Below are 24,953 nucleotides of genomic sequence, written 5' to 3' on the forward strand. Positions count from 1 at the left end.
CTGAGTGATTTGCAGTAGACACTACACGTGTTTTGGAATCTTAGTAGCTTGACAAGAGCAACAAGGAAAAAAGCTTTCCATACCCTGAAGTGCGAGGCTGAACTGAAGGAAAATGGGAGGGAATACAGGATCCTTGTGTGACAGGGCAGTAAGCTCAGTTCCAAAGTTAAGCATGCATTCAGAGGTCCCTAAAAACTTAGTTACAGATAGGTAGCCGTGTTGGTCTGCCATAGTCAAAACAAAAGAGTTTTTTCTTTCCAGTAGCACCTTAAAGACCAACTAAGTTGGTTCTTGGTATGAGCTTTCGTGTGCATCTGAAGAAGTGTGCATGCACACGAAAGCTCATACCAAGAACTAACTTAGTTGGTCTTTAAGGTGCTACTGGAAAGAAAATTTTTTTTTGTTTTGCCTAAAAACTTAGTGTATGTCTGCCCCCACCCTGAGCCACTATTGTACAACTGGCTGGTGGTTCACCCAAGGCTGAAGTTTACCCACTGGTGGCCTGCGTCACACAAATCCTGAAAAGAAATCAAATCCACTTAAACAGTGGTGATAACATGCATAACTTCTTGTACATTTCTTTTATACTGGTGCAAAATAGCTGAATAAAAATAATGGACATACTGAAGACATTCAGCTGATGGGGTGCCTAGAACTATGGGAGACCTATTTACAAATACCTCCACTTTGCCAACCAAAGGTGCAATGGGACAGCTGGCCGGCCGTTTTCAAAATTTGACATTCAGGTAGCTATCTAATGAGATGGGCCTCACCACCTATTTTCCACAAGGCCTCCCCTGCTTTTAACATCTGTGTGGCAGGCAGAATGTTGCTTCCTACAGCACGAAGATGCTGATTTGGGAAAGAGGTTTCATGCCTCGTTTCTGCCTATCATGCAGTTGTTAAAATAAAAGATGGCAGCCTCAAACAAGAGTTATTTTTATTAGAAGCAAAGGAGAAGAGTTTCCATTGTGGGTGACCGCTTTCCTATAGAATGGAATTTATGTGCGGTACAATATGTAGCCAGTAAATGTAGTGACAGGTGGGTATTTGGCTGGGATCGAGCCTGTTGCCAGCCTGAGCCAGACTTCTTGCCCGTAGTTCAGTTCCAGTAAGGCATCTCCAGTAACCACTCTCTCCAGGTATTTGTTCTCCTTCGTGTTTTCAGACCGAAAGCCCAGCTTGTCTATTCCGTCGACCACTAGGTAGCCTGAGAGGAGCGGGCTGTTTGATTCAATGGTGTATTCGAAGACATAAATGCCAAGGTATGGCACACGGAACCGTCCATTTGCTGGGACATAGGAAGACCCATAGTTGACATCCAGATTGTTATATCGAATAGGGCCAGGAGTATTCATTCCGTAGGTGTGCGAAGCAAAAAAGGCCACCATTGGTGCATATCTGTAAGATCCTTTTGTAAAATCTGCAAGGGGGGGGGGGACACAAACATAATGCAAAGATAAGCAAAGATAAGATAAGCACATTTGCTAGAACCGTTGGGTGAAGCTAGATGTTATGGCAATCATGGGTCTGCTATTGAAATTGCCAGACCAATGTGTATTTCTTTCCTATAACATCCAATGAAACTCAGAAATGAAGGTTGAGGAGACCTCGAAGTTGCAATATCCTAAAATTTCCTCTGACCCCAGCCAGCATAGCTAATGGTTAATAATTATAATAATTTATTATTTATATGCCTCATGTCTGACTGGGTTGACCTAGCCACTATGGGCAGCTTCCAAGAAATGATAAAAACCACAATAAAACATCAAACATTATAAACTCCCCTGAGCAGGGCTGCCTTCAGATGTCTTCTAAAACTCAGATACAGTGGTACCTTGGGTTACATACACTTCAAGTTACATACGCTTCAGGTTACAGACTCCGCTAACCCAGAAATAGTATCTCAGGTTAAGAACTTTGTTTCAGGATGAGAACAGAAATCGTGCTCTGGTGGTGTGGCGGCAGCGGAAGGCTCCATTAGCTAAAGTGGTGCTTCAGGTTAAGAACAGTTTCAGGTTAAGAACGGACCTCTGGAACGAATTAAGTTCTTAACCAGAGGTACCACTGTAGTTGTTTATTTCCTTGACATCCGATGGGAGGGCGTTCCACAGGGCGGGCGCCACCACCGAGAATGCCCTCTGCCTGGTTCCCTGTAAGCTCACTTCTCACAGTGAGGGAACCACCAGAAGGCCCTCGGTGCTGGACCTCAGTGTCTGGGTTGAGTGATGGGGATGGAGACGGTCCTTCAGGTATACAGGGCCGAAGCCATTTAGGGGTTTAAAGGTCACAACCACTCATCCTTGGTTTAGCTGTTTTATGCCTGAGTAAGAGTCATAAGACTTGAAATACGTTGGGCTGATAAGACACCTTCTCCCTCCTCTACCTCACTGTGAACCCTGTCCTGCTGCCTGCCCCACAGCAGCCAATAGTACAAAGCAAAAAGGTGAGGAAACCAGCACAATGCTGTCATGTTACGGAGCGAGTGTAAGTACAGGCGAGCAGGAAGATCTACACGTAGGGCTGGTATTTTCGACGTTCTCCCCACGTCTGCCATAACATCCAGATCTGCCTTTTGTTGTTTTCTCCTCAAGCGGAATTGCCTATTTAAATGGGATCAACTCTGTATTGCAGACACAGGGGTGGTTGTAAACTTTCCCCCCAGGCCTCCTGTCAAGTTCTCAAGAAGCTAAAGAAGAAAAGCGGAATGAATTCTTAAGTACTGTATAGAAAGCAATTTTCTCCACAATTAGCGTCAAACGCACCAATAGGAAAAAAAAATGCTTCTTTTTTTCGGAAACAGCAAGGAAATTTCAGTCTTGACTGTGCTGCATTATTAAGAAGAAAAGCTTTCATGCCATTCTCTTCCCCCCAACGGCTGTGTCACAGATTTTTGCAAATGTAACATGCTTGCGTATGCCCAAAATTTTGCTCGCAAGCAAAGATTGGGGAGATTTGGAAGCTTAATAATAATAATAATAAATGGGGAAATAAAAATGTCCTTTGTTTCGTTTCCTTTACCCGTAGCATATAAACCAATGCATGCACCACTGTAAAAAAATGATTGAGAAACGACAAAATTGTGGCTGAGAGAGGCATAAAACACAGATTTCATGTATTCCGAATGCAAATCTCAGCTTGCTCATTTTTATAGCAAGCGTCACTGTGATGCCTCAACTGAACATTTGTGGCCGAGCAGAGTCTATGTTGGTGCGAGAGCTCAAACCCAGACACAAATTCCTCCCATTACAGTGGTACCTCGGGTTAAGAACTGAATTCGTTCTGAAGGTCCATTCTTAACCTGAAATTGTTCTTAACCTGAAGCACCACTTTAGCGTGATTTCTGTTCTCATCCTGAAGTAAAGTTCTTAACCCGAGGTATTATTTCTGAGTTAGCGGAGTCTGTAACCTGAAGCTTCTGTAACCTGAAACGTCTGTAACCCGAGGTACCACTGTATTATTTTTGTTACAAATGTTGTAACTCGCTTAAGGGACATCTCACAAAGAGATGGGAGGGAGACATCTAATAAATTTGGGGTGAATGCCTAAAAATGGAAGATGTGACTGTGATATATAAAAGGATGTCACATAGAGGAGGGAGAAAGGTTGTTTTCTGCTGCTCCAGAGAAGCGGACACGGAGCAATGGATCCAAACTACAAGAAAGAAGATTCCACCTAAACATTAGGAAGAACTTCCTGACAGTAAGAGCTGTTTGACAGTGGAATTTGCTGCCAAGGAGTGTGGTGGAGTCTCCTTCTTTGGAGGTCTTTAAGCAGAGGCTTGACAACCATATGTCAGGAGTGCTCTGATGGTGTTTCCTGCTTGGCAGGGGGTTGGACTCGATGGCCCTTGTGGTCTCTTCCAACTCTATGATTCTATGATTCTATGATCAAACGCAAGGTATCCCCACACTGGGCAAAAGATTCCTGCATTGCAACATGTTGGAATAGATGACCGCTGTGGTCCCTTCCAACTCTACAATTCTATGATTCCACCCCCATCCCCAATGACTGCCCTGGGCAGCTGAGTCTGGAAGCTCCTCTTCTAATTTCCCAGAATGCCCCAGAATGATGCTTCATTGGAGTCACTGTGGGAAATGAAAAATGGCGGATCCATCGGAGGGCTGATGCCACTGACTGCTGCTTCTGCATTCAGGGACGTTTGCCAGGGTTGCCAAGTGATGAAGGAGGGACCCACCAGTGGGCGCTTTCACCAAGGAACTGACCCTGTCCTCATGAGACTGCCTGTGGCTCCCTATTGAGTGTCTGCTCCGAGTTGTTGCTTGCACACTGTGCAAAAGGGTCCAAAAGGGCTGAACAGGAGGGCCAGCTTGGCCACACGACCGTGGGTGTCTGGGGACGTGTGTGCCATGCAGCGTGCATGGTTCTGGCGCCAAAATTTGTGGGTGCCAGGCCCCTTCGAGGGGAATTTTGTGGGTGGTTGGGCACCCAGGGTCCCAGGAAGCTGGCACCTATGGTGCTGAGAACAGGTAACAAGCAACATGGTGAAATGATTACATTTCATAGTTGTCAACTCAGATTTGAAAATAAGGGACCAGTAGCCTCGAAAATAAGGGATCAGCAGCCAAAATAAGGGCTTTTCAGAACACAGGTATGTTCAACTTCTGAGCCCCTCCGAGCCAAAGGTAGAAAGCCCAGCCAGCAGCCAAATGAAGCCTCAAGCGGTGATTCCCACAGCGCAGCAACCCAGCAAAGGGGATGCAGCAAGGAAAACCACCGTCACCTCTCTGCTGGGAAGTGCTGAGCAAAGGCGAGTCCCCAGGCAACGCAGCCGATTTGATCGGCACAAGGCATGCAAGCTCCACCCCCCAGTCGTTCTTAGAGTCCTTATTGGGTGAGCAATGCAGCCAAGCAACACAGTTGGAGCCTCCCTCCTCCCTGGCCGGCAGGGAGTGAGGGAGAGGAGCTGTTTCCTTTGAAACCCGGGAAATTTAAGGGATATCATCAATAAGGGACAGCAGCGGGACACGGCGCTGGGATAAGGGACTTTCCCGCCAAATAAGGGATGGTTGACAGCTATGTTACATTTGTCTAATCCTCTTTTAAAGCCATCCAAGATGCTGGCCATCACTGCCTCCTGTCAGAGCGAGTTCCATAGTTTAGCTATGTGCTGCATGAAGAAGGGATGAGTCTTTTTCAGAGATCCGTTTTACGCAGATGGAGCCAACATGCATCTCATTGTACATAAACTAGTGCGATTCACACCTTTTCCTGAACTCATGAAGAACCACAGGCAAGAGGCACCAATTCCATTTTCTCCCCTCCTGAGGGAATGTGAGAAAGGAACTGCTGCCGCACACACAGACCTCAGGCTCGAATGTCCGTTGCCTTATTTATTTATTTTTATTTTGAAATGGAAGGCGCAGCCTTAGTCAAACGCGTAATTTCCCAATAATGCAATTTCACAGCCTCTGTGAAATTGCCAGCTTGCTCTGGCCTATTTATGATAGCGCTGCTCAGCTGACAACCATCTTGTTCAATCCCTCCATAGGGCTGCTTGCTATTTTTTTTTTTTATGGACAGGCTTGTGAAAGAAATCAAATTTTATACTTTGTGATGTGGGACGCATCAAAATGGGGGATTGCGGACTCTCATCATGAAGCGAGTGCTTTAAAGGAGAGAGAGAAAGCCATGACTCTGCCACTGGGGAGCCTTTGTCGAGAGGAACTAGGAGAGGGAACTTGGGTCTCGTAATCTCTGATCTATAGCAGAAGAGGCACAGGCAAAGGGATGGCTTAGGTCGTACTTATACTCGCCTATATTTGTAGGAGCGTTTTCTGCCACCATCTTCGTGCTGCAGTTGGCTCCTCCGAAAGGATAGCGGCAAGCGCAGACAAAGCTCTTCCTCTCATTGACACAGGTCCCCCCATTTTGGCACGGGGAGCTGCTGCAGCTCAGATAATCACCTGCATTGAATGGGAGAGAAGGACATGAAGGCACAGAAGCAAGGAGCTTTGCAAAGACTTCCAAATTGCAGCTTCCTACGCCAACTCTTCCCTAGCTGTATTTGAATCTCAAGTTAGAGGCGATATGGGGAGAAAGACAACCACCATTGTTTATTTGCATATAAATTATACCATTTCCCAGGATTGTGTGGTAGTGGTGTTTTTGCTTAATATTATTTGCCACTGGGGAATTTAGTCAGACACTGCTTGCTGCCACTGACTGGGTCTCGACTGGCTAATTGCTCCTCATTTCTGCCAATCCAAGGCATGAGGGAAGCGCTCAGTCCCAGCCTCCATGTCCAAACATACTGTCAAATAGTATTTTATCCCTCATTTATATGCTACTTAGCGCTTTACAATCCTGCTCCCATTTTACAGATGGGGACCTCCCTTTGAGTCGCTTGCCCCAGGCTATGCAATTATCCTAGGGCAGAGCTGGAAGCATCTTGAAATTAAAGATTGGGCAAAGGCTCTCCCAGGCATAATATGCCACGTGAGGTGGGCATCTGTACATACAGAAACCTGAATCATACCGTTTGTGTACTTCAGCAGGAGGCTCTCAACACATGCAGGTGTCTGTTAGAGCAGTGGTGGCCAAACTTGGCCCTTCAGCTGTTTTGGGACTACAATTCCCATCATCCCTGACCACTGGTCCTGTTAGCTAGGGATGATGGGAGTTGCAGTCCAAAAACAGCTGGTGGGCCAAGTTTGACCATCACTGGTGTAGAGATAATGCATTCTAGACATGGCAGAAGTAAGCGTGCCTTTCCCTCTGCCACCTTACAAACTAGCAAGTACTAAAGAGCTCCTATTCACGGGCAACCCACCCTGTTTCGCCACCTGAGGAGAAAAAAGGAATGTACCACTTCCTGCCCCCACACTGCTGCCGTCCACTTCCTCTGCATGCCAGAACATACACATGCTTGCCAAACTCAGTGAGATTTCCACAAGGCTTTGATGCTCACCTTCTCTGCCCCAGGAGTGGGGAAGACGAGTGGCAACATGGTGCTTTGGAATGTCCCCTCCCCATCACTGAGGTGTGGAGAAGACAACGCCACACACTGGAACGCTTCCAGTGAGAGGGGGCATTCTGCTGGTGGCAGAAGCGGTGGGGCAGGGGACCACCATCTCTTGCGCTTCTGCCGCCTGAGGCAGCTACCTCACCCTACTTCAAAGGCCAGCCGGCTTTGCTTCTATCTGTAGGCCAGGTGTGGGGAACCTTCCATATGTTGGTGAACTACAACTCCCATCATCCTTGGATGTTGGTCATGCTTGCAGGGTCTGATGGGGGTTGCAGGGCCAAAGGTTTCTCCCACCTGCTGTAGACTGAAGAGGTAAGGTAAAGGTAAAGGGACACCTGAATCATTAGGTCCAGTTGTGACCGACTCTGGGGTTGCAGCGCTCATCTCGCTTTATTGACCAAGGGAGCTGGCGTACAGCTTCCGGGTCATGTGGCCAGCATGACTAAGCCGCTTCTGGCGAACCAGAGCAGCGCATGGAAATGCCGTTTACCTTCCCGCTGGAGCGGTACCTATTTATCTACTTGCACTTTGACTTGCTTTCGAACTGCTAGGTTGGCAGGAGCAGGGACCGAGCAACGGGAGCTCACCCCTTTACGGGGATTCGAACTGCCAACCTTCTGATCGGCAAGTCCTAGGCTCTGTGGTTTAACCCACAGCACCACCCGCATCCCTACAGACTGAAGAGGTACAATCACAGTAAAACTTGATTATCGCTTGATTCTATGCCATGGATAAACCGGGCTGAAGTGTAAGGGACAATTCCCCTTTCCCCTTGAACTGTCCACTGTAAATCACAGCTCTCTGTCATCTGGGGATTAGACAAATTGAATTGCCGGAGACTATTCAACAATTCCAGCTCTTTAGAGTCCTACGCAGTGACAATAGGGGTATGCACATTCTTGCGATGAGATTGCCAAGTGGGCCAGCCTCTGAAACTTGAAAGAAAGAAAGCCCAGGAACGCTCAAGAAGCAGGCTAGGTGTGGGGTGATGAAAAGGGTGTTTCAGAATAAGCGCTGATTGCCGGCAGATGTGTGGAATTGCCTCTTTTCACAGGCACTTCATCGGCACTCTGAGCTATCTTTAATTTCCAGCCCAGTCATTTCAGATGCCATGGTGCTCCTCGGTCGCAGCACTTCGACGGTGATGGATTTGAGCTTGCCAGGCTGAATGCAAAGCTTTGTGCGCTTTGTGCAAAGTGGGGGGGACCTCCCCCCACAACACACTGCTCCTGGGGGTAGACAGATGAGGTTTATGGACTGCAGCACGCCAAGGAGTTTCTGTCCGACTTAAGTAATTATTTTCTCTCGCCGCTTTTCCCCCCGCGAACACATTGCATCTCATCTATCACAACAATAAGGCTCAGGATAAAGCAATGTAGGAGTGCAGTTCGAGTGCCAAGAGAAGAAGAGGAAAAGCTGCCTTACTTAGCTTCATATTTAGGGTTTGCCCAGAGATTGGAGAAAATCAACATACACACCAGGTGCTACTGCATGTTCTCACTGTGGGGGCGAACCTAGATTTGGACAGCATGGCTTCAGGCCACAGGTAAGGGTCACATAAATGGGAGATGCCTCATGTTAGCCTTGACCAAGCTTTTTCCTTCCAGATGTTTCAGATTACAGTGGTACCTCAGGTTAAGTACTTAATTCGTTCCAGAGGTCTGTACTTAACCTGAAACTGTTTTTAACCTGAAGCACCACTTTAGCTAATGGGGCCTTCTGCCGCCGGAGCACGATTTCTGTTCTCATCCTGAAGCAAAGTTCTTAACCTGAAGCACTATATCTGGGTTAGCCGAGTCTGTAACCTGAAGTGTATGTAACCTGAAGCGTATGTAACCTGAGGCACCACTGTACAACTCCCATCAACTCCAGCCAGCTGGGGTTGTGGCCCAAAACATCTGGAAGGAAAATGCTTGGTTAAGGCTGCCTGATAACAACAGCAGCAGCAACAAAAATCCCATCACATTTATGTATTTATGACATGCATATACTGCCTCTTCCGCCAAGGAGTGCATGGTTCTTGCCCCCCTCATTTTATCCTCACAACGACCCTATGAAGTAGGTTAGGCTGAGGGGCAGTGGCTGGGTTGGACTGTCCTCGCCCCACTGGCTGAAACCGTGGTCTCACAGGCCCTAGTTTGGCACTCTAACACTACACAACACTATGGGGAAAGTGTAAGCTAAATTATATCTCCTTGACATCATTCTGAGTCCCTTCTTCAGCTTATCCCCACTACTGTGACCTGTAGGACAGTCCTCCCTTTGAAGGGCTGTCCAGCCCAAGTCTGGTGTAAAGAAGAAGTACCAAAAGAAAGAAGTGTGAGGACTTTAGAACTGAACTGAGCAGGCACATGAGCCTCCTAGCCACTATCTTCCCCACTATGGAGATGTGCTGTATTTTACTCTTTAAATGACAGCCATCATTTCTAAGTTTGTAGCTATGCCTATACAGAAATAACTTTCTAAATTGGCTCCCACACACATAGATTAGCATACACAAGTTTTATGTAAATATCCACCCTCTTCACCAGCGATGCATTTCCTATTTTGTTGTGATACATAAATGTGCATTCTAGTCTCCTGCAAGTGTATGCGAGAGCATGGATGAAGGAGTGGGGCAGGGACAACATGGTAAGGTGTCCTCTCTCCTATGAAATAGCCCAATATTTAAATGGATATACAGGAATAGATTTTCCCTATGTCCAGTGCCAGAAGCATGGGAGGAGATGATATGCCAATGGATGGTCCTTCTTTCTCCTTCTTCTTTCCCCCCACTTATTTGAGCCGAAAGAAAGACTCACTGCTGATGCTCTGTGAGCTGAAACCTCAACGTCTTGGTCTCAGAAGGGCAATTTTCATTTCCTTTCCAGGGAATTTGTTACACACACAGAGAGAGAGATGGTTGCCCCTACACAGAGTTAATTTGCCTTCTATTTTAATGTGGGTGGGGACAGAAAAGGAAAAGATAGACCACCCACTGGCCACCTTGACTAGAAATAAAAATCCCCCCCTACCACCTGAAGGGAATCACAATGTGCGCCCTATTTATTTTGAATTTTATTAGTGGGGTAATGATGTGATGATTGAATTGAATGGGGGTAGTTAATAAAGGGAAATTGATTTCAGATTGATTTCTGGATGATCTCGGTGATAAATTAATTGAGTAAGAACTTATTTGGGTGATCTTATTGGGGTGCAAATCAATTTAAAGATTTGAGGGGAGTGATTTGCATGGGTAAGTAATTGGCTTCCCTTCTGTGAAATTCAAATTCTGCTAATTATTTTCAAATTTGCATTTAGATGCATATAAATTAGCACATGCAAATTCTATGCAGATTGGTGGTCCTCTTTTACAGTGGTGCATATCCTCTTTTTCGGGCAGTGTGTCAACTACCACCCTAGGCAGCGTCCTAAAGCCACACCCCTGGCACTTGCAACTTCCATATGATAAAGAGATGAAGATATGATGAAGATAAAGAGAAACCCAAAACAGTGATCTAGTTGTCTCTGTGGACAGAGATTTATTGTATACAATAATGAGCTTCTAGCTCAGTGGGGATTTGAACTCTGGTCTCCCAGGTCCTAGTCTGACACTCTAACCACTGTACCACACTAAGGTGAATTTGCTTTACATCATTTGAAGCCCTCTTTGGCCTATTCTCTCTAGTGTGATCATCTGCCCTGCTTTTCAGGGGGAGTGAGAAACCAAAAAAGGGGGTGAGGAACCATATCTCAAGACAGCCCAATGAAGACTGAGCATGCTCAGTAGCCATGGAATGTGTGTGTGTGTGTGTGTGTGTGTGTGTGAGAGAGAGAGAGAGAGAGAGAGAGAGAGAGAGAGAGAGAGAGAGAAATGGATGGGTTGGAACAGGAATGAAACAAAGTGTCTTGGACGCAGTCATTGTGGATTGACTGGAACACTGATCATACTGCAACATTTTGTTGCAGGTCCACTTGTTCCACATACTAATAAGGAGTTTATCCTCTACATAGAATCATAGAATTGTAGAGTTGGAAAGGACCTTCCAGCGGTTCTCAACCTGTGGGTCCCCAGATGTTGTTGGACTACAACTCCCATCACCCCTAGCTAGCAAGCCCAGAGCTCAGGGATGATGGGAGTTGTAGTCCAACAACATCTGGGGACCCACAGGTTGAGAACCGCTGAACCTGCTGCAATGTAGGGATATGCAGCTGTTCCATACGGGGATTGAACCTGCAACCTTGGCATTATCAGCACCACGCTCTAATCAACTGAGCTATCCAGGCTCAAATGGTGCCATCCTCTTTAGTTGTGTGTGTGGCGGAAAACGGAAAGGGATGTGTGAGAGAGGACAAAAGTAATCCGAAAGGAGCTCAGACAACGTGGAATGTTGTCTGGTTATTGGGGGTGGAATAGGGTTGCCATATTTCAAGAAGTAAAAAATTCGGACACAAAAGTCGAGCTTTTTGAGGGGATGTTGCAGGGTATGCTATGTGCATTGTGTGGCGATGCCTTGAGGCCGCCAGTGTGCCACATATCAGCTCTGTGTAAATAAAAGATCCACATTGCCTCTGTCTCAATAGTCTGTGAACCAATGTAATAATGATGGGAAGCTATTTCAATTTGTTTCAGGATGGCCGAACGGCTTATTTTTGCCCATCACCTAAGGGGACCTAAGGACTGAATGAGCAGGGATGGCATGTACTGCCCTCTCTCCCGCTGACAAGAGTTCGGTTTGGGGAGGGCCGCTGGTACTGCAGCAATAAGAAGTTGCTGCTCTTGTAGCTACTCCATTTTTTCCGAGACAGAGTCAGTGCTTTCCCTCTGCGCTAAATTGCAAACAACAACAAAAACCCCTTTCATCTGTCTCCTGCCCTATTGCACTGAATATGCAAAGTTGAAGCATGGAGAGTCAAACTGAATTAGGGTAACGATCAATCTCTCGCAATTAAAACTCAGAGTGCAAAAGACGTTCACAAAGGCGCTTTGGCACCGAACAACAACAAAGCAACAGTGGACGCCTCGGTGTTTGGGACGCCACCGGATGTGGTTGGCATTTACAGCTAAACATTTTTGAGAGCCAGCGTGGCATATTGGGTAGCCTAGGACGGTGGAAGATCAGGGTTTGAATCCCAACTCAACCCCGATGCTCACTCAGCCAGGCCAGCCTAATCTACCTCACAGGGGTGTCATGGCAAGGATAAAATGGAGAGGAGGGGAACCATGTAGACTCTTTGGCGGAATAGTGAGGCACAAATGTAAGAATGAATAAATATTTTGTGGCCTCCATTTCCCCCAGAAGGCTTGTTGGGTTTCTCGAGGCTCAGACTCAGACTATGGGAGTAGAAGGGGGGAAGGTTTAGGGGTCAGAGTGGCAGGTGGTTTAGAAAGCCTGGAGACAAAAAAAATTTGAAAAAAGAAAACTCAAGCCTCTCCCTCGCACTGACCTCCAATTGCTCTTTCTCCCTATATGTCCACCTCTCCTTCTCTCAAAGAGAAATAGACTAACGCTGGAAGAAAAACAAAAAATTTTTTTCCTTCCAGTAGCACCTTAAAGACCAACTAAGTTAGTTCTTGGTATGAGCTTTTGTGTGCATACCAAGCTTTCGTGTGCATACCTTTCACACGAAAGGTATGAGCTTTCGTGTGCACACGAAAGCTCATACCAAGAACTAACTTAGTTGGTCTTTAAGGTGCTACTGGAAGGAAAAAATTTTTTGTTTTGACTATGGCAGACCAACATGGCTACCTATCTGTAGCTGGAAGAAAATCTGTGAAAATGGGTTACCTTAGAGAAGAGAGAGAATGAAGACAGGCAATTGGAGTGTCCATTTTGGCATCACCAAAAGAGAAGACACCAATTTACATAAAATGTGCATGTGTTAATTTATATCTATCCATGCAAACATTAGACATAATGTACTAGAATTTAAATAGAAATACACCTCAGCATAATGGGTAAGTGTGGACCTGTATGTGCCTGCTCAGTCTGCTGCCCAGGTGCAAGCTGTTCATGGGAGACTTCAGGGTCACATTCAAACCATACATCTAAATCATTGTGCTGCCACTTTAAACAGTTGTGCCTTCACCCAAAGAATTCTGGGAGCTGTAGTTCATTAAGAGTACTCACAGAAGAATCTGAAGAAGTGTGCATGCACACAAAATGCACCCAGAACAAACTTAGTTGGTCCCTAAGGTGCTGCTGGACAATTTTCTTATTTTCTTATTTATTTCGACTGCGTCAGACCAACACGGCTACCTACCTGAATCTAGAATCACAGACTTACAGTTTACAGAGTGGTTTAAGAATCAATCCCACCTCACAGGGAATTTTGAGAAGTGTAAGGTAGAGGACCCCCGGACGGTTAAGTCCAGTCAAAGGCGACTATGGGGGTATGGCGCTCATCTCGCTTTCAGGCAGAAGGAGCTGGCGTTTGTCCACAGACAGCTTTCCGGGTCATGCGGCAAGCATGACTGGTCACTACTGGCGCAATGGAACACCATGACAGAAGCCAGAGTGCACAGAAACACTGTTTACCTTCCCGCCACAGCAGTATCTATTTATCTACTTGTACTGGTGTGCTTTTGAACTCCTAGGTTGGCAGGAGCTGGGACAGAGCAACAGGAGCTTATTCCGTTGCGGGGATTTGAACTGCTGACCTTCCGATGAGCAAGTCCAAGAGGCTCAGTGGTGTAGCTCTGTAAGGAGAATAGAGTCTTCTAACAACTCTCAGCATTCTGACCAAACTACAGCTCTCAGGATTTTTTTTTGGAGGGGGGGAAAGGCACGACTGTTTCAAGAGGTCTTGTACCAGAGGCATTACTTGTGCCCAAGACTGGGGGGCCCAGCACGTGTTGTGTGAGTGTGACATTGTGCGCATGGTGCTTGATGCATCTGCGATGTTGCATCAGCGGAAAGAATGGGGAGCATAGAGGGTGTGTTTGCAGGCTGGAGGCTGGTGTGTTTGGGGCCCCTCGATATTGGGGTGGGGGCTTGGCCCCCTGCCAGCAAATATTGAGGGGGGCAAAGCCCCCTCTGTCCTTGCCTCCTGCTTCAGCCCACCAAACCATCTCACGTTTCCCTGAACCCCCATGGAATTTCTGCTCCCATTTTAATTTCTGATGGAATCATCTGACATCTCTATCAGGGCAGTGCTCTGCTTATAATGCCAACTGGGTTCCCCCCCCCCCCGTGTGGTGGGGAGCCTGGTATCAGTTCCTACCATGTAGTAAAAGTGGGAGTGGGAGAGTGTCAGACCGGCTGAAGAGAGAGGTGGTTTCCTTTGCCTTAAAGCTTTTGTTGACCCATCAAGGGCCGGTCCCCTCACCTCCCTGCCCCCACCATCCCCACAGCAACACCACCTATAGCAACAGCAGCAGAGTGTTGGAGGAGATCACCTCCTCCCCTCTCAGTTTGCCAAGGTAAAGCTCGGAATTGTCATCGGAGAGGGTTCTTTTTATTCTCTGCTGCCGCTGCTGAAATTTTAAATGCTGCATTATGCTTTCTACTTTGTGGTTTAGAATTGTACCTTTATATGGTTTTTTTATTGTTACCGTAAGCTGCTCAGGGTACTTGGTTAATGGGTGGCACATAAATACTATTAATTAATGAATGAATATGTAAATCTCGGGCTGCTCTCTGCTGGCAGTGTGGCTGGGGAATTAGAGTGGAAAAACGCTGAGGGGAAGGGGTTGGGAGAGAGAGCAGAGAAAGGGGAATCTCCACCTGTTTAAACTAGGCTAGGTGGTGCGATAGACAGCAGGTGTCTGTTGAAGCGGGGGAGAAATTGTTCAGGAAGGAACCTGAGTGGTGTGCCCCTTCTCTGACAGTTTCTTCAGGTATAGCCCTGCTGCAAGAGACAAAGGAGAGGGGGTGGCAGGAGGATGCTAAGATTGGAGGGGTTTTTCACCACTCTCCCCCTCTGTCTGAGAGTTCTGACTAAAGCCCAGAGGAAGCTGGAAGTCTGGTATAAGGATTCCAGATTGATAATTTGGCAATTCTGGTATGACTTGTTGTTGGCATCTGTCTGTCTCAGGTGCCCATGGAGTGTGTCTTCAGGGGTAAAGTCAAACAGCTGCGATAGCAGCACTGAAATACCCACCCTGGGGTGCAAGCCTGGATAGTGTGCATGAAGGTCCTGGGCTTCCCAGATGATTCACGGATGTGGTCCAAAGGAAAGCAGAGCAATATGTTTGGCACTAGTTTAGCTGCAGGAGTTGCTGGAAGGAGGCGTACAAAGTGCCATCCAACCATCTTAGGTAGGTGCACTCGCTCACAGAGTTAGAGACATAGCAGCAGCAGTCTGCTCAAAAGCATATAGCATTCTTGAGCTCCACCATGACTGCCTATTGCTAAGGTAAAGGTAAAGGGACCCCTGACCATTAGGTCCAGTCGTGACTGACTCTGGGGTTGCGGCGCTCATCTCGCTTTATTGGCCAAGGGAGCCGGCGTACAGCTTCCAGGTCATGTGGCCAGCATGACTAAGTCGCTTCTGGCGAACCAGAGCAATGCATGGAAAAGCTGTTTACCTTCCCACCGGAGTGGTACCTATTTGTCTACTTGCACTTTGACGTGCTTTTGAACTGCTAGGTTGGCAGGAGCAGGGACCGAGCAATGGGAGCTCACCCCATCGTGGGGATTCAAACTGCCAACCTTCTGATTGGCAAGTCCTAGGCTCTGGCTAGCCAGCTCCAAAAGCTCATGGCCCTTTTCCCTTCTCTGCCCATATTTTAAAACATGCAACCTGCTCCTTTCAACCCTCACCTTGCAAGTTAGTACAACTTTCTTCCCCAATGGGCCATGAATGTTGATTAAGGAAGCACCAATAGGTAACCAAAAACCAGCAGGCTATGCAAGAACATAGAGATGGGGGTAAGCAATGTAGATATTGTTGAACTCCAGTTCCCATCAGTCTCAGCCATAACGGCCAATGGTCAGGAATGATGAGAGTTATAGTCCAACAACATCTCGAAGGCATTGTGTTGGCTCCCCTGATCTAGAGAAAAGAACACATTCTTTTCACTTGGATAGCTCAGTTGATTAGAGCATGGCGTTGATAAAACCAAGGTTGCAGGTTTGATCCCCATATATGACAGCTGCATATTCCTGCATTGCAAGGGGTTGGGCTAGATGATCCTTAGGGTCCCTTCCAACTCCACAATCCTATGAATCTATGAACAGAATAGCATATTCTATAAACACTGTAACAATTCATTGGGCCATAGATCATTGATGAAGTACATGGCTTTCAAACAGAAAAGCACAGATTCCACCCCTGTCGTCTCCAGTTGTGAAAAAAGACTCCTACATGAGATCCCTGAAAGCCAATAAGGAATACTGAGCTAGATGGACCAGCGGACTGAGGTAGCTTAATATTTTGACTCCCACTTCCCACTGTCCTGGAAATAATCTTTGTCACATATATGCGTTGAATGCAATACTGCCTGTTGTGAAGGAGCAGCTTTGGCTGGAACACGGTAAAGTTTCGCATGGAAAGATGCTGTTCAGCCCACAAAAAAGGCCGAGGCACTTCATCCACACAGCTGCTGACTTCTGCTGTTTCACTGCTGCGCAGAAAATGCTTCCAGCAGTTTAAGGCAGAATGAGTAAGCAGCGAGATATGAAATAAAGTGGAAACATTATTGAAGCCCCAATCCACTTTAAACTTCCTGCGTGCTTGATTATCAGATGAACTGCAAGCACTTGACTCGAGGCATGTCTTGAGCGTGTGCACCGAGGTGGAAGGAATGGAAATAAAGAAAAAGATGACGGGGGACATAAAAGAATAAAAATGCCTTTGCCGTTCACCAATTTACCTTATTGTGCACAAAACAATGTCATTTTGTCAAAGGCCTCTCTCCTGAAATATCGTTTTAAATTTGATCTCAGATTATTTGGTCGGTATAAAAACTAGTGCTAATTTGGTCTGGATTGACCTGGATTCCATGTTTCCGCAGTCCTCTTGCAAAGCGCACTCAATCCTTTCCTACTAAATTAGGGACCTGGATGCAAATTTCATCCTTACACTCCATAACAATTTGACTAGATTTCCCCAGAGCACCATGGAACAATGTGCTGTTCAGCCACAGTGAATTAACTGTACGCTGTTCCTTAAGCACAACCCACCTTGCACATCCTCCACTTCCTCTGTTCCCTTGACGAGACCCTTCTGCAGGCTTACATCAAGAGTCCTGCCAGAGAGCTAAATAAAACCCCACAAACAGCAGTTAATTTACTAACCCCTGTGTGAAGCCTAATTTCTGCCATCACCATTCAACAGAAGACACAGGAACAGCGATTCCACAGGACCAAATGGTGCAATGGGGCGATCTCACAGAGTTGCCCTCCTGACAGTGATGCCAATGTCACACACAGGAATTGTGGGCCCCCCACCTTTTCACCATTCCCATAAGTGACAGTGATGGCAGCTCTATGGGGCCACCTAGATTTGCTGGGGATTTGAACTTTGGACTTAACTGGATTCAAAATGGTGGTGGTGGCGTGATGTGCTTTATGTGTACTAGTTATGGCCTCTGCCAGCTAGTTCCAAGTGGACCAGGGGGATGCAATGTTTTCACGCCCTCCTGGGAGGAAAAAGAAAATTGCTCCCAGTGCAAATTACAGCTTTGGCTTCCAGGGCTCTCTGCTCACGTGCAGAATCTCATTCTCCGCACCGAGAGCATTTGAAGAACAAAATATTTTATTCTTATAGCGGCTGGGAAGGGCCATGGCTCAGTGGCAGAGCACAGATGCTGAATGCAAAAGGTCCAAGGTTCAACCCTTGACATCTCCACATGGGACTGAGAGGGACCCTTGTTTGAAACCTTGGCCAGTCAGTGTCAGCCAGTGTCAACAATACTGGCCTAGATGGACTTCCCATAATGCAGTGGTTCTCAACTTGTGGGTCCTCAGATATTGTTGGACTACAACTCCCATCATTCCTGAGCTCTGGCCTTGCTAGCTAGGGGTGATGGGAGTTGTAGTTCAACAACATCTGGGGACCCACAGGTTGAGAAAGGCTGCCATAAGGCATCTTCCTATGTCCCTACACAAATCCGTGTGGATAAGTTGCAAGTTTGGGCAACGTCACTAGTAGTAATATTAAAAAGCCTTACCTGCTTCTGAAGCAGTGTCTGTGTTTCTCTGCATTCGTCCAGCCTGGTTTGCGGTCGTGCTCACTGGGATCTTTTTCACTGGCAGTGGCTTTTTAGAAACAGGAGGAGTTGCCTTCAGACGTTTGGTAATAGTGTCCACTGCCTCATCTAGGGACTTGTCTACATACCAGGTTAGATTGGATAGGATTGTTCCTGCTTTGACCTCCAGCATGGATTCTGTGAGCTCTTGCAAGCCTTTCTGAAATAGCAAGTTGTCTGGATGAGCGGCTTTCACTAACCTGGGGATGCTGGCATTCATTCCTTTCAGGCTTCCGGAGACAACCTCACACAAGCTCCGTGCTTCATAGGCAGTCTTGTTTAACACAGGGATGGTCACAGAGAAGCGTATGGATTTGGCTTCTAGCGCCCTGATCCTGGAACTCAAGGCCTGAACCTGAAGAGAGATCACTTTATCCTTTTCCGTGGAAGCAGCTTTGATGTTTCTTACTGTGACGCAGTTGTTTGCTAAAAACTTGGTTATTTTTGCTTCCACTGCCGCCAGGCGACCTTCATAATCTTCATGTTCCTGAGTGGAGCCTGACCCCTTTCCATCCAGGTGGCCAATGTCATGATGATGCTCTTGCAGGTTTAATGTTGCATTTAGATTATGGCGAACTATGCTGAGATCACCAGATGATGATGAAGAAGAATGGATGGCGTTTGAAGTAAAGACACCTTTCCTGTTCTCATTGACTAGCACCTGAAGGGATTCATTCATCTCTTGAAACCGAGGTATTAATGTCAATATGCTTTCCATCTTCTCAGCGCTACTACAGCAGGCCTTCGTTTCATTCTTCATGGTACTCAATGTTTCTTTGAGCACATAGTTATCCTGGATAGTATCAATGGCACTGTTGATAACCATCATGGTTTTGTTTAAGCCATCCTCCATTAAAATGAAACATTCATTAATACGCCTCTCAGAGATTTCATTGTAAGCCTGAGCCTCATCTTTAAGCTCCTTCTTGCTTTTGACGAGTTCTTCAGTGGTAGAACTTAGTCCTGCCACAACACTGGTTAAATTTTCCAGCTTTCTGCTTATAGCTTCTGTTGCAATCTGTTGCTCATATTCTGATGTAAGGCTGAAGGGAACCCCTTGCTCAATCAGGGGCTGGAGGATCTCCATATCGTAACAGAGGTCGTTAATTTGCTCGTTCATCTTGTCCATCTTATCATCCAAGGGAAACACAAGGTTCTCCATGCTTTTATTTAAGGAGTGCATGTTCTCTTCCATGCCCTTCAGTCGTGTTTGGAAGTCCCGCCGGCATTTGGACAATATGCTGCTGCACTCTCCATGTAAGTTATCTCTCTGGATCTCCAATGCTATGGTGAGGTTACTGATCTTGCTGTCTTGGACTCTGAGGTCATCATAGAGCTGCAGAACCATCAGACTCTGTGTTTTCACTTTCTCGTGAAGACCAACCATGTAATCTGTAAGGTTATCGGTTATTGAGTTCCCTGCTGTTGGGATGTTCTGGTCTGAGATCCGCTCAGCTGTCAACAGCTGTTCGTGCACTTCTTTCATTTGAGTCAGAGTCCTGTTCAGAGATTCATAGTATACGTTGCTCCTTGAACTTTGATGCTCCAAGGCTGCTTCTATTGACCTCTGATGTTCCTGCAGGTCTTCGATTGGCTTCTCACATGTAATGCTTATATCCTCTTCAATATGGAGGATCTGGGTCCTTATATCTAGGATTTCTATCCTCGTAGGCCTGCTTTCTATCTCCCTAGCCAATTTGTTGTGAGAAGCATTCAAGCTTTTGATCGTTTGTTTGATGTTCTCAAGATCTGCAGACAGGCCAGACGTAATCTTGAAAATCTGGGCCACTGTCTCTTGTGTTTCACTCTGGGATGCTTTTACCTGCTCTCTTACAATTTCTTTGACTAGCTCAGCAATGCTTTTGGACTTGAGATCTAGAGGGGGGGGGGAGACACAATGCCTTAATAAATAAAGAGCAGGTTGAAGGGGGAAAAGGAAGCAAAAATTCAATACTTAAGCATTATGTATGTATCTATGTTTGTATAACAATCACACTCTCCCCATCTCTTATGCGGTGGATTATTTCAGTTGCTGAATCTCAAGAGAGTTCTGTGTTTGAATAGTGCTTGTGCTAGTTGCTCTCATCCTTTTAATCAGTTTTGCTGTCCTGAGGGAGAAGCCATAATATGCTGTTCCCTGCAATTATAGACTACTATGACAAGGTGAAATGTAACCATGGCTTCTAGCTTAGTAGACCATAGATTTAAAAGACCTATCACTCAGGCAGATACACCGTGAACTTTCCAGGAAAATGGTGGACTGTCAGGAAGACAGCAGAGGCTCTCAAGATATTTTAATTGTCAGCCACCTAATTAGCACTGAAAGCACCTCCTGAATTTTGTTATTTCGAAGTGAAAAAGAAAACAGAGCAAGTCTGCCCTGCCTTTTTCAAGAGGGTGCAAGTGAACTTTTTTTGGGGGGGGGGGCATGCAGTAGCATCCTGTAAAGGCAGACACATTTTTTTGTGGCCCAAGATTGAGTAGGCTGGAATCCACTTATTAGATCAGGTGTCACCAACCCAGTGTTTGTGGACCCCATGCTGTTGCCAAACTCTTCCACTGTGCCCCTGGGCAGGTGCCCCAGACTCTGAAATTTCATTTAAATAAATAAATAAATCAAGTCTCTAGCTCTCCTAGAAAGAAAGTTATGAGCCAAAATGTGCAGGCACCTTCTAAGCAGTGATACTGGTAGTGAATACTGAGGCATGTTCCCTGCTGCTGTTGGACAACAACAGCATCAGTGTGCATGCACACATGTGTAAAATGAATATTTTGTGATCTCCACAAGCAGGACCAGCAGGTCACAGCTGACTTCTCAAGGTGAGCATAAGGTTGTCGGTGACGTCTGTCTCTTTAATGTTGTGTGATGCCACCACTACCCCAGCTGCAATTTTGTGGCTGGCACCCCCAGTACTCTCTCAAAATGTGCCCAGCATTCCAAAAAGGTTGTCAACCCCTGTATTATTATGATGAAGCATGTTCCAGACTACAAAAGGCTGTGACCCAATAAATTTCTTAAGATGCCACAGCTCGGAAGCACGAATAATGTGCAAGGTAAATTGTAGCCCAACAAGATATGGTGGGCACTACATTGGCATATCCTGCCATACCACAATAACTCTCCGCAGGAAAGTGGCAATGAAGCAGCAGTGGCAGGAGCAATATTATCCCCCACACCTCCAAAGGTCAACAACTCCATACTGAAGAATTAGAAAGCCATATTAGAAGGAATAATGGATGAGCACTCAGCACATTTCACTATTCCCTTCTACGTGTGGGCTGAAACAGGGGGCAATGACTGTAGCCATCTTGAATATTTAGTTTCTGAGTATGAGTGACAAGCACCTGCAGTGCTCATATTTAGTTAAATGCAACAAAGCAGTGGCAGATGTATGTATTTATATACACTTTTATCCACCCTGTGTGAGAAAACCCTCTTCAGTTAGCGTACAGAGTACACAACAAACAAATATAATTTAGATGAATTAGCTTTGATTTAGAAAGGCATCTGAATTCAATCTATTCAGCTGCATCTTTAATACCAATGATTATGGGTTAAAGTGACAATATGGTTGAATAGCAGTTTTTAAAATAATAATAATAATAATAATTCTCTATCACATGGAAAAGGAAATGCAAAACAATGTATATCCATCTATATCTTTCATCTATGATCTATCTGTTTGTCTATCTAGGCATTGGTGTACAAAGCCATATACAGCTTGGGACCAGAATACTTTAAATATCCTCCAACTCCCAACATACTCAACTGATTGCTGCATTCTGCAGTACAAAGCACCCTTCAGATACCATCATAATTCCGCACAATACCAAAATTGGAACTTTTGGAACTCCCTTCCACTTTATATCAGACAGAAGCATTCTCTATTCCATTTTGGCATCTGCGAAAGATGTTCATCTTCTCAATGGAGGTCTATCCCAGCTGATATCTAAATTTGATTTTATGTAGGTGCTGTTGTTTTATTTGCTTTGGGGTGTTGTTTTTTTTAAAAAAATGTTGTTATAGATGTAACTGTTTAATATACATTTTAATTATACTGTAAATCACTTAGGGATGCTTCCTGGGAAATATTCTACAGTACACTAAGTAGAAATTGAGGTTTTAAGCTGGTATAATCATTAGTATAACAACATGACCAAAAAAATCGCAAACTTTCACCTAACCTGAGGCAGAAAAAGAAAAGGGGAAGAAAGAGAAGGTTTAACTAATCAGAATACAAGGAGGGATTTGTGACAGGAATTGCATGTGACCACATGATGTCAAAACAAAGACTTGTCTTGTGGGGGTCAATTAAAGAATTCCCTCATCTCTTGCCAAATCCTAAATCAGTGCTAATTGGCTAAAGAAACTTAAACAATCACTAATTGTTTAACAGAGTAAAAGCCACCCTGAACTAAAATGAAATAATCTCCTCAGAAGATTATGTTTCTGTGGGGCTCTACAGGCAGAAAAGCTCTGAAAGATGAGAAGAATTACGTTAAAACCCATAACTTTGTACTTGTTTACTTATCCTGCTCTCCTCTAACAAAGTGTTCAGTGTTTAGACAGCCTAGATTTATAAGACCCTTGGCCCAATTCTCCTTATTCCGAAACATTAACCCGAATGCAAGTACAGCAAAATATTTCAGCTGACAAGTGCAACAAAGCGCACAAAGGAAGGCAGGAAACTTTGAGCTCAGTGTCTGAAAGGGAAGCTTCATGGTGCTCCAAGGGCTCCAGGCACTTCACCTCAGTAATTCTTACAGCAGCTTATGAAGTAGGCTGCTGTTCTTGCCCCCATATAGGGTGAGATAAAGTGATTTGCCTGAGGCCACCTACTGAGTTTGTAGCTGAGGTAGTATCTGAACCAGAACTCCCCAGACTTCAATTGGATATGTTGGGACTGAGATGATACTTAAGGTATTCTGGACCCAAGTTGCATAGGGCTTTGTACACCTATCTGTACACCCAGGAGTTTTTCCCGACTCTAGCAGTAGACTCCATCTGTAGACTATGGAAGTGAAAGCTGGACCATAAAGAAGGCTGATCGCCGAAGAATTGATGCTTTTAAATTATGGTGCTGGAGGAGACTCTTGAGAGTCCCATGGACTGCAAGAAGAGCAAACCTATCCATTCTGAAGGAAATCAGCCCTGAGTGCTCACTGGAAGGACAGATCCTGAAGCTGAGGCTCCAGTACTTTGGCCACCTCATGAGAAGAGAAGACTCCCTGGAAAAGACCCTGATTTTGGGAAAGATTGAGGGCACAAGGAGAAGGGGACGACAGAGGACGAGATGGTTGGACAGTGTTCTTGAAGCTACCAGCATGAGTTTGACCAAACTGTGGGAGGCAGTGGAAGACAGGAGTGCCTGCCGTGCTCTGGTCCATGGGGTCACGAAGAGCTGGACATGACTAAATGACTAAACAACAACAGCAGACTCCAGCAGAGGCAGAGCAGCTTGGAAATAAGACACCCCCTCCACCACTACCACCCATATCAGGAGATACCTAGAATTATTTCTGGGCCAAAATGAATTTGTGTTGTCTGCCCTCACCCTTTCTCTAACACACTGACAACTCATCATGTGACCAGGGCCTCTTCTACACCATACATTTAAAGCACTATGATACCACTTTAAAGAGTCATGGCATCCCTCAATGAATTATGGGAGCTGCAGTGTGTTAAGGGGGCTGAGAACATGTCATCTGAAGCATGTGGCAACGGAGCAAGCAGCCATTGAATGGCAAGAAACAAAGCCAGCTGAAATCCTCTTTTGTCTGTTTCTTGCAGGTGGCGGATGTGCTCCTAGATGGTATCTTTTGGAAAGTCCTGAGGTTGTTGAGTTTTTTTAAAACAACAACAGCACAGTGATCTTCTTCTAATAAATTTATCTATATAAGGAGCTGCTGCATTGGAAGCAATATTAGTTATTGAAATGCAGTTGAGTTTTGAGCACTTGTGTGTGTTTCTGTTTGAAAAAGCAGTAAAGCCAAAGCATAACAGCAGATTTTTAGGGAAAGGGGGTGGGAGAGAAGTCAGTCTTGACATGCATATTGCATCTTGTGAAATAGCCCAGCAAACTCTTCTGCTGCTTAGATGAAGAGGTTGCCAGAGGGTTTTCCAGCTGAGTAATATAATGGGAAGTAGGTGGTGGAGGAGGGTGATTTTCTTAAAGATGCGATTTCATAAGGTGGCACGAGCGTCACTTGGCCATGTACTCATTCATTTAAAACAAGGTGGATTACAGGTGTTTTCATATTTTTTTTAAAAAATGCAAAGAAGAAAATCAAAACAGTTGCCACTTCTCTCTTCATTTCCATATGAAAAGAAATCACATATTGAATATTCTCTTAAACTGCCAGGGCATTCCCTTCTTCCTTTCTTTTTTGCAAGAAAACAAGGGAGAGATTCTATGACTAAGGTCAAGCTTACATGGCTCTTTCATTCAGCAGCAACCTCATTGTTCTTTCTGCCTAGCTATGTATCTTCATTGAGTTTAATGGTGGCATGTCACAGCTAGACATTCATCCTCCTGCCACCCACCAAGGCTCGCAGAAGTCATCACCCCTCTCTCCCAGCTCGCCTCAATTTGACTTTTAATGGAAGGGTGGAGAGGAATGAGGACGGTTCAGAGGTCCTCTTAGGTTATGCAAAGGTCATCTCTGAAAATAGGGTGGAAGGTTGCAAAGAACAAATGCAGAAGGCGGGACAGATCCAGCATAAATCTAATACAGGTGGAAAACAGGAAGGCAGGAAGTAGAAGGGCACTCTTAAGTAAAGAAAGGCATTGA

The 24,953-nt window shown here is 45.6% G+C and overlaps 1 protein-coding gene across 3 annotated transcripts in view; it reads right to left on the reverse strand.

Annotated features, from left to right (window-relative positions):
• Positions 1–562: 562 nt before the first annotated feature.
• MMRN1 (multimerin 1) overlaps positions 563–24,953 on the reverse strand; it is a 67,279-nt gene continuing 42,888 nt past the window's right edge. For 2 of the 3 annotated variants that reach the window (XM_053404083.1, XM_053404082.1), the window contains exons 6-7: positions 18,084–20,036; positions 563–1,423 (exon numbers count right to left, since the gene is read on the reverse strand). In XM_053404083.1, the coding sequence (XP_053260058.1) occupies positions 1,002–1,423; positions 18,084–20,036 (2,375 nt within the window). In that variant the 3' untranslated portion in view covers positions 563–1,001. Of the gene's footprint in view, positions 1,424–5,777; positions 5,928–18,083; positions 20,037–24,953 lie in introns of all 3 variants that reach the window. The other variant, XM_053404084.1, reaches the window with a different exon arrangement.

The sequence above is a fragment of the Podarcis raffonei genome, chromosome 9, assembly GCF_027172205.1.
Source record: "Podarcis raffonei isolate rPodRaf1 chromosome 9, rPodRaf1.pri, whole genome shotgun sequence".
NCBI lineage: Eukaryota > Metazoa > Chordata > Lepidosauria > Squamata > Lacertidae > Podarcis > Podarcis raffonei.